Source organism: Buteo buteo, chromosome 31 (assembly GCF_964188355.1).
Source record: "Buteo buteo chromosome 31, bButBut1.hap1.1, whole genome shotgun sequence".
NCBI classification, from domain to species: domain Eukaryota; kingdom Metazoa; phylum Chordata; class Aves; order Accipitriformes; family Accipitridae; genus Buteo; species Buteo buteo.
Genome location: NC_134201.1, coordinates 1,351,429 through 1,368,475, shown reverse-complemented (window position 1 = coordinate 1,368,475; position 17,047 = coordinate 1,351,429). Strand labels below are relative to the sequence as shown.

Genomic DNA, 17,047 nt, shown 5'->3' with positions numbered 1-17,047 from the left:
GACCTTGGGATCTCCCAAGTAGAAGAACCTGGAGCAAGGGAGTAATTTGAGCTTGGGGGAAAGTGTGAGGGCAATGGACTTGAATAATTTTGTCATTGTTTCTCACAATCCACACCTTTTTTACTTGGCATAAATTAAATTGGTCTTCCCCAAGCCAAGGCTTCTTTGCCTGTGACAGTAATTAGTAAGTGATCTCCCTGTCTTTACTATGACCCATGAGCTATTCCATCTTATTTTCTCCCTTTGTCCTTTTGAGTTGGAGGTGTGAGTGGGCAGCCGGGTGGGTGTCTGGGTGTTGGGCAAGGCTAACCCACTACAGGATGACCACCTCAGGACTGCTGTGTCTGGTATGGGGCTTACCAGCACAAGGAAGACCCTGACAGACTGGAGAGAAAGTTGCAGAGGCCAGAAGGATGGTTGGGGCCTGGAGCACATTGTGCACAAGGAGAGGCTGAGAAAGCCATGGCTAGGAAAAAAGCCTCAGAGCCAAACACTGGAGCAAGGACCCAGGCCAGCTGGTGAGATCTCTATCAGTGGAGATTTTCAAAATCTGTGGAGACAAGCACCTGATCTAGCTGGAGGTGTCTGAGAATGGGCTTGGCTGAGAGTCTGGCTGTGGCAAGAGCTATGGGACTTGATGTGTAACGAGTGTTGGTATGAAACTGGTTCCCTTTGTATTAGTAATGGCAGCAGAGCTGGGTATCCTAGAGACCTGGAGGACGACAGGGGTGACCATGCAGCAAAGGTCCTTCCTCAGGGTTGGGCTGTATGGCCACTCACTCTCTGGCTCTTCTGTGTTCATATGATAGGTGATCCCCAACACTGACTGCATTTGCCCCTTCTCTGCCCCCACCAGCCCCATGCCCCAGGGCAGCATGACAGTCCTGGCCCTGGAGCTCCTCAGCCAGCTCTTGCATCTCTCCAGCCCCCTTCCCCCATGCCAGCTGGGTTCCCACTGCCTGCCCTGTGATTGCAGAGTCCTCCTTTCCCTGTCAATACCTGGAATTAACACTTTTGCATAAGTCCACCTGGGCAATCTCTCACTTTGTGGAGCTCTAGTCACATCCCAGGCACACGCTGCCCATGGAGATCCCTTGGGATATCCAGACAGCTACAGATTCCCCTCCTGGAAGACATCTTCTGCCCTGTCACATGTGGGAAAGGACTGGGTTTGTACCTCAGTGACCACTCCTCATCTCCACTGTCACCAGGCACCAACAGGTGAGTCCTAAGTCCACCCCTCTAGCAGGTCACAAGATGACAATGAGCTCTTTGCCCTTAAAACCATGGATCAATAAACCATTTTGAGGTGCAGTATCTCAGGCCTGTTCCTGACACAAGGCTTGGAAAAATAGCCCTACCATACGGCAGTGCACAGGGAAGATCCCTTTTCATTACAGAGATGCTACGAGGGAGTCAGCTTGGACGCAGTGTTACAAAGACACATTTTTATATGGTCCTCCAGGTGAGACAGCGGAAGTTCATGCTTCACATGAAGTATGGGAAGTCCAAATATTGGTCTATGAACATGAAACCCCAAAGAGCAATAACAACAATGATAATACAACAAAGCATGGGCCTAGTATGGGAATCACTTGTCGAAAAAGACTGGAAGTTTACCGGTATTGAAAAATGTCCATGAAATCACTTTCCTCGGGGCTTTTTTGAGCTTCCTGTTGCTCATGCTATAGATGAGAGGGTTCACAACTGGAGGCACCAGTGAGCACAGCACTGCCACCACCAGATCCAGGGAGGGGGAGCAGATGGAGGGGGGATTCACATAGGCAATCATGCCAGGGCTGACATACATGGAGTCCACTCAGCCCACAAGACAACAGCTCTAGCCAAGAGAACAAAGACCTCAGTTCTGGGTCCCAGCCCTACCAAAGCCCTTGGCTTTCCCCACCACAGGCTGTCCTATACTGGCCTATGTCAGTGATCGTATCTCTGCAGATTTTAACTCTCCACCCTGCTTCCCCAACTCACTCTGAGCCCATGATATCCCAACGTTTACTGATAACTCTCTGTCCTCACTGTTCTTCAAACAAAAAGCTGTAGTTTTCTGAGGGTTAGGCAATGTCTCTGAGTTCCCTGCAACCCATCTGGCTTCTTTCAAAGCCTTGTTTATGTTCCTCTAGCACCCAAGATGTGCTCCTCGAGCCCCAGGCTCGCTTGAATTCTTACATGCACTGCTCTCTCCCTGCACTACAACGTGTCTCACAAACCCTTCCCTCTTCCCCTGCAGTGATGAAACTTCACCCCAGGAGGTCTGTGCATCCTCCACACTCACAGATGGTTCCTGAGGTCCATCCAAGTATGGGAAGTGAAGCAGGAAAAGAGCAAGGTCAGTTCATTTGGCATGATAGCCACCCTCAGCAGTGGGCCTTCTCCATTTTCTAGGCATGCACATTGTCATAGAATAATCTCTTTCATCCCTGACTTGCAGAAGAGGTGTCTTCCTTCCTGACGTCTTCCCAGGACACACCTCCTCCTCTTCCCCATCCACAGGCATCCACTGCTTGCCATTTCTGGGCTCAGATACAGTTTCAGGATTTGCTAAAGCCATCAGCCACCTCCTTGTTTCTCACTGACATCCCTTGACCCTCTCTCTGAGCCCTACACACGGCCAATCACTGCTGCTCAGAGCCACTCACTCTTCAGCAGAGACCTTGACATTCCTGCATATTCCTGGTGCTTATTAACTATCTTCCTGGCTCTCTCCAGAGCTCATGGCAAACGTTGCTGTCTACAACAGGGCCTTTATGACCATCTTGTATGAAATCATTGTCTTTTTAAGATCTTCTCTGCAGAAAGAGTAGCCACAGAAAAGCACCAAACACACCACAACAGAGTCTGAATGAAGTGCCAGTAAGAAGCAGCTGAGCAACACCCAAGTCTCTGGCTTCCTGGCAAGGAGTGTCTCCTGTTTTTCAACTTTTCTCATGAAAGGAGCAGGAAAACTGTCCATCCCATGGAGCTCTGCAGAAGGAAGATGGAGCTGTATGTTGTGTGAGGTGATACAAGCAGGATCAGCAGGTAGAAAAGACTTTTGTAGGGAAGGCTTTGCGAGAGAGCACCCTGACTTCACCCAGATAAAAAATGGAGACCAGGCAGTGTGCTGATATGATGGCTAGAAGTGTCCTGGGGCAAAAGATTTAGTTTGCAGAGATTTAGAGGTGGTACTTTCTGTGTCTGAGCAGCCTGAGGTTTGGAGCCGAGGAATAATATAGAAGCTCTCAAGGATGTTTTGGAATTAGTGGCACTATCAGTAATAACAGTAACAGGACAGTGCTGCAAGGGAACTATTCTGTACTCATGATGATGAAATAAAGCCCTCTCATTTTTCATTTTACATGACAAAAATAGCTATGAGTTCTCAGGGATTAGCCTCTGGTATACAATTCTTGGAACAAGTGTCCATGATGGCACCTCCTGGCAGCTGCTTCAGGCCCCTGTCAGTGGCCTGTCCCTGGGCAGGCCCAGCTCCACTGCCCACACACGGTCCCACGGCTCCACTCTGCAGGCACAGCATGGGAAAGGGGAGAGTCAAGGGTGGGGCCGTTTCCCCACTGCAATCGCAAAGATGGCCTTCAGATCACAGTTCCACCATGACCTTCCTACTTTTGCAGCTTCCCCAGCACCCAAACCCTGCCCTGCCACAGCCTTGTCCTACATGGGGTTTTGCAGACAGCTCTGCTCCAGGTTCTGCCAGGGTCTGGGGAAGGAGAGAAGCTGGGCAGGGCTGTCTGTTCCCCCAAACCAGCCTTTGGCCCAGCAGGAAGAGGAAGGTGGCCTCACAGCAAAACTCACCTGTAAAACTGAGGTGACCAGCAAGTGCTGGAAATGGCCAATGAGAGATGCTGAGGGTGACAAAGGCCCTGACCCACCTTCGCAGTCTGACCAACAAGGGCACAGACCAGAATCCTCCTCTCCCCTGCACCTGCATGTCTTCCATGCTTGCCACAAGCCCTGCCTCTGCACCACAAACTCCCAGCGTCAGTCCTTGCCCTGCGTGGTCACACACTAAAAGCTATACACTGATATTTTTCTCTCCTGGGCACTTTCCAGCACAGACCAGCTCCCCCTAAACTTACCCCACCTCCCCTGATCTCCCTCCACCTCTCCTGCCCTCTCCCCAGTGCAGCCCAGTCTGGCATGGCCCCACAGCAGTGCCCACCACAGGGTGCAGCAGAGCTCTGGGCACTCACCCCACAGCCCCAGACCCTCTGAAGGGCACAGCAGCTCCTCAGGGGTGGAGAGGGCTGAGCCCCAGGGGTGGGAGGCATCTGCCGCACAAGGCCTGAGGAGATCCCCTTGTATGATGGAAATGCTGCTATGGAGGCCAGCTCTGTCACACAAGTGCCCATTGCCTGTCCTTGCCTGCAGCCACAGGCCTGACACACAGCAGGACTGTAACCTGCACAGGCCTTCCACCAACCAAAGTGTTCAGAAGGAAAGCATGGAAGTGGGAAGAGAGCAGCTCGGGAAAGACCAAGCGCTGCTGATCCCTGGTGCTGCTGTGCCAGGACTCTTTTCCTCCTCCCTTCTGCACACAGGCACTGCTCCCTGCAGCTGCAAAGAAGGTATTGGAGGAAGAAACTTGGAAAACCAAGTCACTGCGGGGCCCCTTATTTTGTTTAAACACACAGAGCTTATGGCTCCTCATTTGCACAGCCTCCAGGGCACAAAAAAGCTGGATAGACTGTGAATTAGAAACCAGAGGAATAAAGACACTTCTTTGTGGAAAGCATTCAGGTAAGTAAAACAAAGTGAAAGAGAAGGAATAAAACCACACCCAAAATCACCATAAAAAGACCAGCAAAAGACATTCTGCTATGCAGAAGACAAGAGGCAGTTTATTCCTTCTAAAAAGCATCCAGTGATTAATTTTCTCAGGGCATCCTTGATCTCATGGCTTCTCATGCTGTAGATGACGGGGTTCACGGCTGGAGGCACCATCGAGTACAGAACTGCCACCAGCAGGTCCAGGGATGGGGAGGAGATGGAGGGGGGCTTCAGGTAGGCAGTCATGGCAGTGCTTAAAAACAAGGAGACGACAATCAGGTGAGGGAGGCACGTGGAAAAGGCTTTGTGCTGTCCCTGCTCAGAAGGGAACCTTAGCACAGCCCTGAAGATCTGCCTATAGGACAGCACAATGAAAACAAAACACCCAAATGCTAAACAGGCACTAACCACAAGTACCCCAACTTCCCTGAGGTAGGCATCTGAGCAGGAGAGCTTGAGGATCTGGGAGATTTCACAGAAGAACTGGTCCACAGCATTGCCTTGGCAGAGGGGTAGTGAAAATGTACTGGCAGTGTGCAGCACAGCATTGAGGAAACCAGTGCCCCAGGCAGCTGCTGCCATGTGGACACAAGCTCTGCTGCCCAGGAGGGTCCCGTAGTGCAGGGGTTTGCAGATGGCAACGTAGCGGTCATAGGCCATGACAGTGAGAAGAAAATATTCTGCTGAGATCAAAAAGACAAACAGAAAGACCTGGGCAGCACATCCTGCATAGGAGATGGCCCTGTTGTTCCAGAGGGAGTTGGCCATGGCTTTAGGGACAGTGGTGGAGATGGAGCCCAAGTCGAGGAGGGAGAGGTTGAGGAGGAAGAAGTACATGGGTGTGTGGAGGTGGTGGTCACAGGCTATGGCAGTGATGATGAGGCCGTTTCCTAGGACAGAAGCCAGGTAGATGCCCAGGAAGAGCCAGAAGTGCAAGAGCTGCAGCTCCCGTCTGTCTGCAAATGTCAGGAGGAGAAACTGGGTGATGGAGCTGCTGTTGGACATTTTCATCCTCTGGGAATGGGGTGCTGTCAAAGTAGAAAAAAGACAGTGAAGAGTCAGGGCATTATTCTCGGAGCAATATCAAAGCCATTTCCCATAGACCCTCCCACTCTCACACACACAGACCCTTTTCCTTTTCCCGGAGACCTTCCTTCAGGCCTGTGGCTTGAGCCCTGCTTGGTGCTGGCTGAGTGTGCAATGAAGAGCAGGACCTCTGCCCATGGGCTCGTGAAAAGCCAGCCCTGCTCTGCAGCAGTGGGTTCATGGGATCATTGCAGGCAGGGGCCAGTCTGGTGTTTGACTTTGTCAGCTGAAACCGCTCCTAGCGCGGAAGGGCTTGTCAGCATCTGCACTCCCAGTGCTAAAGAAGCACGAGGGTAAAAGCAGTTGAAGCATTCTAGGGTTTTTTACAGCTGCCAACATTGCCCCTGGGGAGTTTTCTAAGATCTCGAGATCCTTCAGCATTTCTGCTGCACTCTGGGATAACAACGTGAGCCAGGCAACTCAAGAGGATTGCCTGTGGCTTAGTGCAGAGAGAGGGGGAGCTGCTCTGTCCTTCTGTCTAGTTCCCACTTGCACTGTGCTTGCACCTTTCTGAGACGGAGGGTGACCACGCTCCCCTGTTTTACCCTGAAAAGCCACCAGACACAGCTGAGAGCAGAGACATCCACTGCAGACCACCAAATGTCTCTCCCTTTCTAAAAGTCTCAGCACCCTGCTTCTAGCCAAGAACACACCGGACTCATTTCACCAACCAACAGCATTTCCTCAGTCCTAGCATCTCTGTGCTTCTCCATGGGTCTTTCAGATAACAGAAAGATGCTCTGAGACAGGTTTGCATCCTGCAGGGCAGCTAACAGCTTGGAAGGACACTCGGACCTGATAGCCAAGTGACCTGATGTGATGGCATCTCTGTAAGGGAGAATCAGCTCATTCCCCAGCCCCACAGACACCATTGAGCATAACCCCTCAGATGATAGGAAAGCTAGGACACTTGTTCCCATGGTCACACCTGCATGGGAGGACCCACAAGATCAGTGTGTGACTCTGCAGCTGAAACTCCCATTCCCAGAGAACATGACAGCAGCACCAAGATAACAGTAACACAGACAAGTGAGAACCAAGGAAAAGAGCAGAGATTGACTGGCTCAGAGAGGCAAGGGGAGAGGCAGCTGCAGTCTCAGGAAAGAGTTACCCTCACCCAGCTGTGCATGCCACCTCCCAGACACCAGCACAGCCAGGCAGTTGTTCTCAGTCCCTGTGCTCTACTTCAGGAGGCTCCTCTCAGAATTACTGATCACTCCAAGTTACAGCTCAGGAGTCTCAGGGACTGGTTCAAGCAAGACACATCCTTCTGCATTTCTCCCCCCAAATTCCCCAAGACTAGGAAACAGAAAACACAGACTCTGGAAAGCCCCTTAACTTTATAGCAAACCCTGCTTTGACCTTCCCCTTGAAAAGTGCCCTTGGAAATGTCCTGGGGATGATCTGGAGCTGTGAGCTGCCCTGACCCACACAGCACCTTCTTGTCAGCAGAAGGACCCTGCCCTGCTGCGAGCTGTTTCTTCCACCCACAGCTTCTCCCCACTCTGCTGTTACAGTTCCCCAGGCAGGCTGAGTCCTTACCCTGACCAGCGGCAGAGTCCCTGCCCCAGCACACAGCTTTTCCTGCACCCAGAGACTTACTGTGCAGAGGGCTGTGAAGAATTCTCTTTGAGTCAGCTCTCTGCATCCTCTCACCCCAGACCGCCTTTAAAATCTCTCTGCATCACTCCTCTCCGCTCGGTGCCTGCAGGCAGTGCCCTCGGCCCTGCTGCGCTTTGCAGAGGAGCTGCTCCTCGGCAGAGCTGTCTCTCGGCAGTGCTGCCTGCTTGCCATGAGCTCCCTCCAGCCCAGGAGCCCAGCCCAGCTCAGCAGCAGAGGAGCAGCCCAAGGCAGCCCTTTCTCTGCCCCCTCTGGGCTCCCTCCAGGTGTCCCTGGGGCTCCAGGGGAACCTGCTGAGAAACAGGCTGAGGCAATCACTGATGTTCCCTCCCTCAGCGGCAGAGAGCCACTTCTTTAATGAAATAAAATTTTCCACTCAGAGAAAAATCTACATCTACATGTGACATTTTTTTTCTTTCCAAAAATATAATCCTTCTCTCTGAGTTACTTTTAATGTACCACTTTTTTTGTGTTATTTTTTAGACATGATACTCAGACAGTGAAAGGCAGGGATCTCCTTTACACCTACAGGCAGAAGCGATCTCTTGGTCAATGGAGGGGTTTCATCTGCATTTCTACTCATGGCATTTGGAGGAGACTCAGCTCTCTCCCATGCACTCCACAAAGCCACAGGAGGTGGGATTCCTCTTGACTCTTTTCAGGTGGGCACAAAATAGGCACCTGCATGTGAGCTCCTTCTCTCAGGTCCCTTCTGAATTAATGGAGATGGAAGGCAGGAGTCAGGTGTTCAGTCACAAATACCTGGTTACATGTGAGTTGCCAGAGCTGGACCAAGGTACATGTAGGTAACAGCAAACTGTAATGGAGAAGTTCATAGCGACAGGGCAATGTAGGGTTCAATTATATGGAACTTAGTTATCGGGCCTGAAAGTAGCTCACAGTCACAGGAGCATTCCAGAAGCCTTTAGAAGGCCTTGAACAGAATAAACAAGAAGACAAAAAAAGAAAGATGCCAATTAGAAGAACACAGATGTGTATTCCACGATAAATGGAACTTGGCACAAACAACCTCAGTTCAGGGGCTTATCTTGACCAATTGGACTAAGACAAGTCTTGCATGCTCTAATTAATATGGCCAATTATGTCCTATGTTTATGCGCGTGTACAGAGCGGGTATAACTTACTTTATCTTACGTTTGTGTGCATGGACAGTACCGATGTAACCAATCACAGTTTATGCTCGTGCGCGTGGACACCAAATGCTTGCATGCAGCAACCAATCAGAGTTTCTAAACAACTTAGAGAATTGTATAAGAATGATCAGCTAGGCTCAATAAAGGGGGCAACTTTAATCATCATATTGGTGTTCTATCGTCCGGACCCCGCGGAAGTAAACCCTAAACCCTACAGGGCAACATCTCAGGAATCCTGTATGAGCCTGGTGGGAAATTCCTATGGCCAAGTGACATGACAGCTTAAGCCCAAATAAAGGCCAAAAGAACCTTTTCCTACTCCTTCTCTTCATGGCAGTTTATACAGGTATTCATATGAATGACTGCAGTCATGTAGCATAGCTAGAGCTGGGTCTCCCTCTTTTCCATCAGCTGAATTTACTATACCTCCACTGACTAGAACGGCATGTGACCCATGTTCGTCTCCACATTGCCTAACAGAATTCAGGACAGGTACTCTATTTAATGTCCAACTCCTGGGCCACAGAGCTGCACCAGATGTCAAGGCTGGCATGGACCTCACAGGACCTACAGGAAAGCAATTCCCATTCAGGGTGGTACATCACAGACACTCCAGACGGCATCGCAGAGAGTGCGATTTGGTGCCTGTGTGCCCTTGACTGATGCCATCAGACAGAGGCATCAGTCATCAGATGCCATCAGACAGGCAAGGTCTGTCCCTTTCCCACCCAGGAGCTGCTGGCATTGCATGAACATGAAGCAAAGTCGCACAGGGGTTTTTACTCACTCCCTTGATCATCCAATCAACGGAAAGACCAAGAATTTTCAGAGTGTTCCTGGATACATCTTGTCTTCAAGGACAGCATTCTCCAAGCACACCAATGGTCCATATCAAAACTCAGTAGAAACTCAGAAAGGAATTCAAGGGCACCAAGATGAACTTTTGGTACTTCAGGAACTGTTACAGGAGAAAAAAAGATAAGGTAGGACCACTGGCGAATTGAGAAAGATTAGGTCTAGATAGATCTGAGGTACTCTATGTCATGGCCTCGGTTACTACCAGGCAGATCTCCCAGGCCTTTGAGCTGTGAGGCAGGACTCTGGAGGAGAACAACCAGCAGTGGATGGGGTTACTCAAGCAAACTACACCCTTACCAGTCTATGGGAACCACAGGGGCTGCATCCAAAGGTGCTGAGAGTGTTTTTTTCCCTAGGAGGTGCTGGTCTGTTATGACCCCAATAAGAAAGGGATTCGGACACTGTGAACTACCTTTTAAAGTTATGTTCATCATCGTTAACACTCTAAGGAGAGAATCATGCAGATCATCTTCGGTCCCTTTAGATGGGGGGACTCCCAGGTGGTGTAGCATTGAGCGGGCCTTTGGCCCAAATGCAGCAAAGCATGCAGACCCCATCCATAGAAGACAGTCTCCTGTTTTGGTCATTCAAGCTGCTATAGGATTTTCTTACAAAAGAAACAACTCATCATCTCAACAGTGAAACAGAAACGATGTTTTCATGAGAACATCTTGCTGCACGGTTAGATACAGGCAAGGCCACGCAGGAGGCGTAATGTCCAGCACAGAGTGGGACCTGCCTGCAGGCTCTTGTGTGACAACCTGCTGCTGAGGCTGTCCTGTGGCCAAGGGATCTGTGCAGCATAGCATAGGTTTGATGGCCGTGCTGTACGTGCAGCACGGTGCAGCGCAGCCCTAAGAACTCGATGTTCAATATTTTTCTGGTCAGGACCAGTGTTCAGGTTTCCCTGTGAGAAGTGTGTGGTCCACTACACTGTCACAGCTGAGATGCTGTGGCCCAAATGCGCACTGCCAGGAGGACCTGGAGACCCATGGCTTGTCACAGAACCGTGATGTTTTTGTGACTTTTTTGGACCAGATGGTACGAGGTGGGACAGGTTGCTGAGCTGTGGTGCTGCAATGGAGGCATACAGGCTCTGCCCAGGGAGCAGCAGGGACGATGAGGAGTATCCCCCATGTATGAAAGGGAAGCTTGGATTTGTGGACGTCCTCTACGTGACAGACAACATGTTGGCCTAACTTTTGTCATTTAGGACCAGAGCAGGAGTCAGCAAGAGTGACCTTGTGTTTGCAGTTACAAGCTGCTTGCTCAGGGAGAGGAAACAGAAAAGGTCTTTTGTCATCAACCCCAGGAAGTCTCCAGGTTCATGAGCAGGTTCCTATGGTGAACTTAAGTGCCCTGGCATTCCCTGGCAAAGCAAAGCAACAGGGTGCCAACAGCCTGAATCTGGCTCTTGGGACAACTTCTTCAGACAACTGCTAGGTGGGCCACCAAGGGTGATTCTCACCTGGACCTGATCCTGGCAAACAAGGAAAAGCTGGTTAAGGATGTGATGATGTACAGTGTCAGCCTTGGCTGTCATGGCCATGAATTAGTGGGGGATGAGACACCAAAGGGCAGTGAGCAAGGCCAGCAGCAGAGCACAGACCTGGGACTCCAGAGGAGAAGACTTTGTCACACTCAGGAGACTGAGACAAGTGGTGCCATGGGAAGCAGCTCTGAAGGGGGAAGCAGCATGGGAAATCTGATAGGCCATACAGGACAGCCTCCTGCAAGCACAAGAAGGATCTCCCCAAACACCCTTGAAGAGAAGCAACCATCTCAGGAGGCTGCTTGTGTGAACTGACTGAGCTCCAGGGCAAAAAGGCAGCAGGCAGGAGGTGGGAGCAGGGAAAGCTGCAGAGAGAATGTAGAAACCTTGTCCCAGGATGTAGGGAAGATGCCAAAGCCCCATTGTCCCATTGCCTTGAGAGTTGCAGGGGAGGATAGAGGCAGCAAGATGAGCTGATACTGGTTCATTAACCGTAAAAGAAATGACAGGGTTCATTAGCATAAAAGAATAGACAGGGATCATGTGGGCCTGCTGCTGAACCTCCTAAGTGTAGGAGCAGGTAAGGCTGAGGAATTTAATGACTTCTTTGGCTGCGCCTTCTGCCAGGCCTTTGTGACTGGTGGCAGGACCCTGGAGGAAAAGAACCAGCAGTAAGTGGGGATCAAGTCAGAGGTTACTTGAGTACACTCAGCCTCGAACAGCCCCTGGGAGCAGAGGGGAATCATCCAAGGCGGGGGAGGGAGCAAGCCAATTTCATAGCAAGACTCACCCTGCATCACTTCTGACAGATCATGAAGATCAGGACAAGTCCCTGATGGCTTCCAAAAGAGTTGACAGCTGTCTTTCAACACAGACCAGAGGATTACCAGGGGAAGAAAAGGCTGTTTGACCTCCTATAGGAGAGCAGTGTGTCCCTGAGCATGTCCTCCTGCATGATATTTCTGGGAAGATGAAGGTGACTGGGCATGGCCAGCATGGATTTATCCATGCTGGTGGGTTTTTTAGGATGATTTTGGGTTTTGAGTGCGAGTTTTGATTGCTCTTTTGCTTTATCTTACTTATCTGAATGCTCTCCACAAAGAAATGTCTTTATTCCTCCAGTTTCTAATTCACAGTCTATCCAGGCTTCCTGTGCCCTGCAGGCTGTGCAAAAGAGGAGCCATACCCTCTGTGTGTTTAAACAAAATAAGGGGCCCTGCAGTCAGTTGTTTTTTTTGAGATCCTTCCTCCAAGACCTTCTCTGCAGCTGCAGGGAGCAGTGCCTGTGTGCAGAGGGGAAGAAGAAAAGAGTCCCAGCAGAGCAGCAGTGCCAGGGAGCACCAGCGCTTGGTCTTTCCCGAGCTGCTCTCTTCCCACTTCCATGCTTTTCTTCTGAACCCTTGGGTTGGAGGAAGGCCTGAGTGCTCTTCAAGCTTGGTTAGAGTCCTTGTGTGTGTAAGGGCTGTGGCTGCAGGCAAGGACAGGCAATGGGCACTTGTGTGACAGAGCTGGCCTCCGTAGCAGCATTTCCATCATACAAGGGGATCTCCTCAGGCCTTGTGCGGCAGATGCCTCCCACCCCTGGGGCTCATCCCTCTCCACCCCCGAGGAGCTGCTGTGCCCTTCAGAGGGTCTGGGGCTGTGGGGTGAGTGCCCAGAGCTCTGTCGCACCCTGTGGTGGGCACTGCTGTGGGGCCATGCCAGACTGGGCTGTGCTGGGGCGATGACAGGGGGGGTGGAAAGAGTTCAAGGGAACTGGGAAGTGTTTAGGGGGAGCTGGTCTGTGATGAAAGTGCCCAGTGGAGAAAAAAAAATCTGTGTAGAGCTTCTACTGTGTGACCATGCAGGGCTAGGGCTTGTGGAAAATAGTGAAGACATGCAGGTGCAGAGGAGAGGAGGAGGACGGTCTGTGCCCCTAGTGCCATGGACAGATGAGGAAGATGGCTCAGTGTCTTCGTCACTCCCAGTGTCTCTCATTGGCCATTTCCAGCGCTTCCTGGTTACCCTATATTTAAGGGTGAGATTTGCTGTGAGGCCATCTCCACCTTCCTGCTGGGCCAAGGGCTGGTTTTGTAAATGGACAGCTCTGCCCAACCTCTCTCTCTCTGCAGACCCTGGCAGATCCTGGAGCAGAGCTATCTGCAAAGCCCCATGTGGGACAAGGTTTCAGCAGGGCATGGGTTGGGTGCTGGGGAAGCTGCAAAAGTAGGAAGGTCATGGGGGAACTGTGATCTGAAGGCTGCCATTGGGATCACAATGGGGGGAACTTTCCCCATCCCTGACTGTACCCTTTCCCGTGCTGTGCCTGCAGAGTGGGGCTGTGGAACCGTGTTTGGGCAATGGGGCTGGGACAGCACATAGACAGGCCACTGACAAGGGCCACGAAGCAGCGACCAGGAGGTGTCAGCAAGGACAGGTGCAAAGCAGGAATTTCTGTTGCCTTTGTTGTGGAGGCATGAGTGTAGGAAAAGAAAAGCTCACCTGGAGATGCTGGTTGCAAGGGAAGTCAAAAGCAAACAGAAGACCTTCGGTCACTTCTGGAGAGACCAAGGCTGAACAAGAGAAATGCAGGGCTGCTGCTGAATGGGGAAGGTGATTTGATAACAGCAGGCACAGCTGGGGCTGAAGGAATGAATGCCTGCTGTGCCTGAGTCTTTCCTGAAATGGTCTCCAGGCCCCTGTGCTCAGGGAAGGGCTTCAAGGAAGAGGAGAGCATGCATTGGCATGAAAGTCAGGAAATCCCGCAAGGAGTGATGCCAGTTTCTGTCTCTGCAGGAGACTAACCCTGGCAATGGCACAGGCGGGGTACTGCCTGGCTGGAAGGAGGTGTTTTGGAAAGGTCTTGGTGGACAGCGAGATGGACAGGTTGCAGCCGTGTGCCTTGGAAGCAAGGAAGGACAGCTGCACCGTTGGCTGTACGAACAGGAGCACGGCCAGGTGACTGAGGGAAGAGATTATACAGAACACTGTGTCCAGATTTCAGATCCCAGTACAGGAAATGTGTAGGCAAGGTGGAGCCAGTTTAGCAAAGGGCCCCCATAATGGTCCGAGGCAGGAACACTTTACCTGTGAGGAGAGGCGGAGGGGGCTGGGCTTGTCCAGCCTGGAGAAAGGAAGATCTTGGGCGAAACATGTAGCAGCATTGCAGTGTTCCCAGGAAGACTGAGTCAGGCTCATGTCCATGGTAGGAGACACAAGGACAAGAGGCAATGGGCTCTCAAAGAAGGGGGTTAGTGTACATATAGAGAAATACATTGCCAGCATGAGGATAGTCAAATGCTGGAAGCTGTTTCCCAGGGAGATTGTGCGGGGTCTATCCCAGAAAGTGACCAAGGTGTCTTTGGATAAAGCCCTGAGTAATCTGGTGTGGGCCTGCTTTAAGCAGGAGTTTTTTCCCCAAACCTCCTGAGGTCCCTTCCATGCTGAAAGAGGCTGTCCTTCCTTCCCCTTCATGTTTTCAAATGAGGGAAATCTCTCAGGTTCTCCCTGACCACAGAAATAATTTGCATCAAGTGCAGAGCTGCTTCACAGTTGACACCAAACAACCTTGGCCATGTCATTTGCTTCTCTCTTTACTCCCCCCACCCAAGTTCTTCTCTTTTACTGTTGCAAAAACTGCCAAAAAGAACAGCCTACCCTCTTAATCCTTTCCACATTGGTCTTGTATTTCTTGTTTCGTATCCTATTTCTGAGATGGTTGTTGTGGTGTTTTCAACTTTGGGTAGCAGCTCCGTTAATCACATCATTCTTTTTCATTAATTGTATTGTGCGGCAATTCCCCATATTGTTGTCTTCTTTGATGCACTGGCCCGCAAAACTTAAAGGCTGATCTGTTGGAGTTTCAACCTAGAGGGACCTTGACACACTTATGGATTTGGCCAACAGAAACCCCCAGAAGTTTTACAGGGGAAAGGGGGCAAGGTCTGCACTGGGGCAGAAAAACCTCGTGGATCAGGACAGGATGTGACTTGACTGGCTGTGGAGTTCCATGCGGAGAAGGGCATGGGGGTTATGATGGATGCCATGTAAGCCAGTGGGTTTCCCATTGTCCTGGTTTCAGCCAGGATGGAGTTAACTGTCTTCCTAGTAGCTGGTACAGTGCTATGTTTTGAGTTCAGTATGTGAAGAATGTTGATAACACTGATGTTTTCAGTTGTTGCTCAGTAGTGTTTAGACTATGGTTGGGGATTTTTCAGCTTCTCATGCCCAGCCAGGGCACCTGACCCAAATTGGCCAACGGTGTATTCCATACCATGTGACGTCCCATCTAGTTTAGGAACTGGGAAGGGGGGGGGGGGGGGAGGGTTTTTGGCCGCTCGGGGACTGGGTGGGTGTCGGTCGGCGGGTGGTGAGCAATTGCCCTGTGCATCCTTTGTACATTTCAATCCTTTTATTACTTACTTTTGTCATTTTATTAGTGTTATCATTATCATGATTAGTTTCTTCTTTTCTGTTCTATTAAACCGTTCTTATCTCAACCCAGGAGTTTTACTTCTTTTCCTGATTTTCTCCCCCATCCCACTGGGTGCGGGGGGAGTGAGTGAGCGGCTGCGTGGTGCTTAGTTGCTGGCTGGGGTTAAACCACGACAGTCCTTTTGGCGCCCAACGTGGGGCACGAAGGGTTGAGATAACGACAAACCTGACCAGAGCTCGTTAAAACAGATTTGTTCTAAGCATTCACTATGTTGATTTATGTATTAGAGTTGTTGCTCTGGTTTTTAAGGCTCTGTTATGTATCTCCTCGCTTGCTGTATGTAGTTCCTCTTCTACTGCTTATCATCCGTGGGAGGTGGATTAAGGTTTTCGCTTTGATGTATGGTATAACTCTGGTTTATGGTATGATAAAGTCATCAGCTGTGGGATTAATCCGGTATTTGCACTTAGCATTGTCACCTTTATACTGCAGGAGCCATTTGTGGGAAACTATTAATAATTATACCATTTACCTTTCCTCCATGGAAAACCAGTCTATGGGTGGGGTACCTTTCTTCCCCTCTCCTTTCTCCTTCAGTCCAGTTACAATGGTGTTTGAGAATTTTGAGAAATTTGAATACTCCTGGAGTGTTGGGACTAGCACGGTCCTAGCCCTACTGCTAGGAATTAGCATACTTCTGAATGTGGTTCAGCTCTCGTTTAAGGTTAAACAGCTATTTAAGAAGATCACCCAGAGGTGTGCCCCAAGGCTGGATAATTATGAGTGGCAGGGTGTGTGGGGTAGTATGGGCAGGTACCTGGAAAAGTGGGCACCTCCAATGTTTTGGAAATTCACCCCTGAACAAGTGCAGGATCCAGAAGAACTAGTAAAATATTTGGAAAAGGTATGCTGTCACCCTGGCAGCTCCAGAGAGATACAAATCACTGCAACGTGCTGGGGCCTGGCCCATGCCTATCGAGCCCTGTTTGACACCATTCAGTACCCTCAAGGGGAAGAGAAAGTCTCTGGACCTAACAACAATATTATGAGCACCGCGGCCACCCAAACCTTGGCAACAGGCGCTGCGGCCCCTCCAGCCCCGACAAGGAGCATTGCAGGCACCCAGACCTTGGCGACAGGCACCATGACCCCTCCAGCCCTGGCGATGAGAACTCGGGCTACCCAAACCTCAACAACAGGCACTGCAGCCCCTCCAGCCCCGGCAAGGAGCACAGCAGCTACCCAAACCTCGGCGACGGGCACTGCAGTCCCTCCAACCCCAGCGACGAGCACTGCTGCTACCCAAACCTCATCGACAGACACTGCGGTTATCCAAAACCTGGTGAGCGATACTGCAACTGAACCAGCGGACCAACCTGCACCAGCATCAGTTGCCCCCGTACAGAAAAAGAAATATACAAAAAAATCAGTTCGCTTAGCGAAGGATGAAGATGAACCAGGGTCATCACGGGAACCGGAGGAGGAGGCAGAACCAGAGGTAATAACCTGGTCCCTATCCTTGAGTGAGCTGCGGGATTTGCGAAAAGACTTTGGCCGCCGTATAGGTGAGCATATTATCACCTGGCTCCTCCGATGCTGGGACAATGGGGCTAATAGCTTGGAATTAGAAGGTAGGGA

The 17,047-nt window shown here is 50.7% G+C and overlaps 2 protein-coding genes across 2 annotated transcripts in view; one reads left to right on the top strand and one right to left on the bottom strand.

Annotated features, from left to right (window-relative positions):
• Positions 1-17,047, top strand: part of LOC142025982 (scavenger receptor cysteine-rich type 1 protein M130-like) — a 329,010-nt gene that overhangs the window by 258,600 nt on the left and 53,363 nt on the right. The gene's annotated exons all lie outside the window — the stretch shown is intronic.
• LOC142026119 (olfactory receptor 14A16-like) lies at positions 1,592-5,790 on the bottom strand. Its single transcript, XM_075018954.1, has 2 exons — positions 4,895-5,790; positions 1,592-1,655 (listed from the first exon to the last, which is right to left on the bottom strand). The coding sequence occupies exons 1-2, from the start codon at positions 5,788-5,790 to the stop codon at positions 1,592-1,594; spliced, it is 960 nt and encodes a 319-aa protein (XP_074875055.1).

Excerpts from the sequence above, each read along its gene's own strand:
- LOC142026119 (XM_075018954.1), bottom strand. The coding sequence starts at position 5,790 with ATGTCCAACAGCAGCTCCATCACCCAGTTTCTCCTCCTGACATTTGCA. Across the intron at positions 1,656-4,894 it reads CATGAGATCAAGGATGCCCT|GAGGAAAGTGATTTCATGGA; the intron begins GAGAAAATTAAT and ends CAAAAAAGCCCC.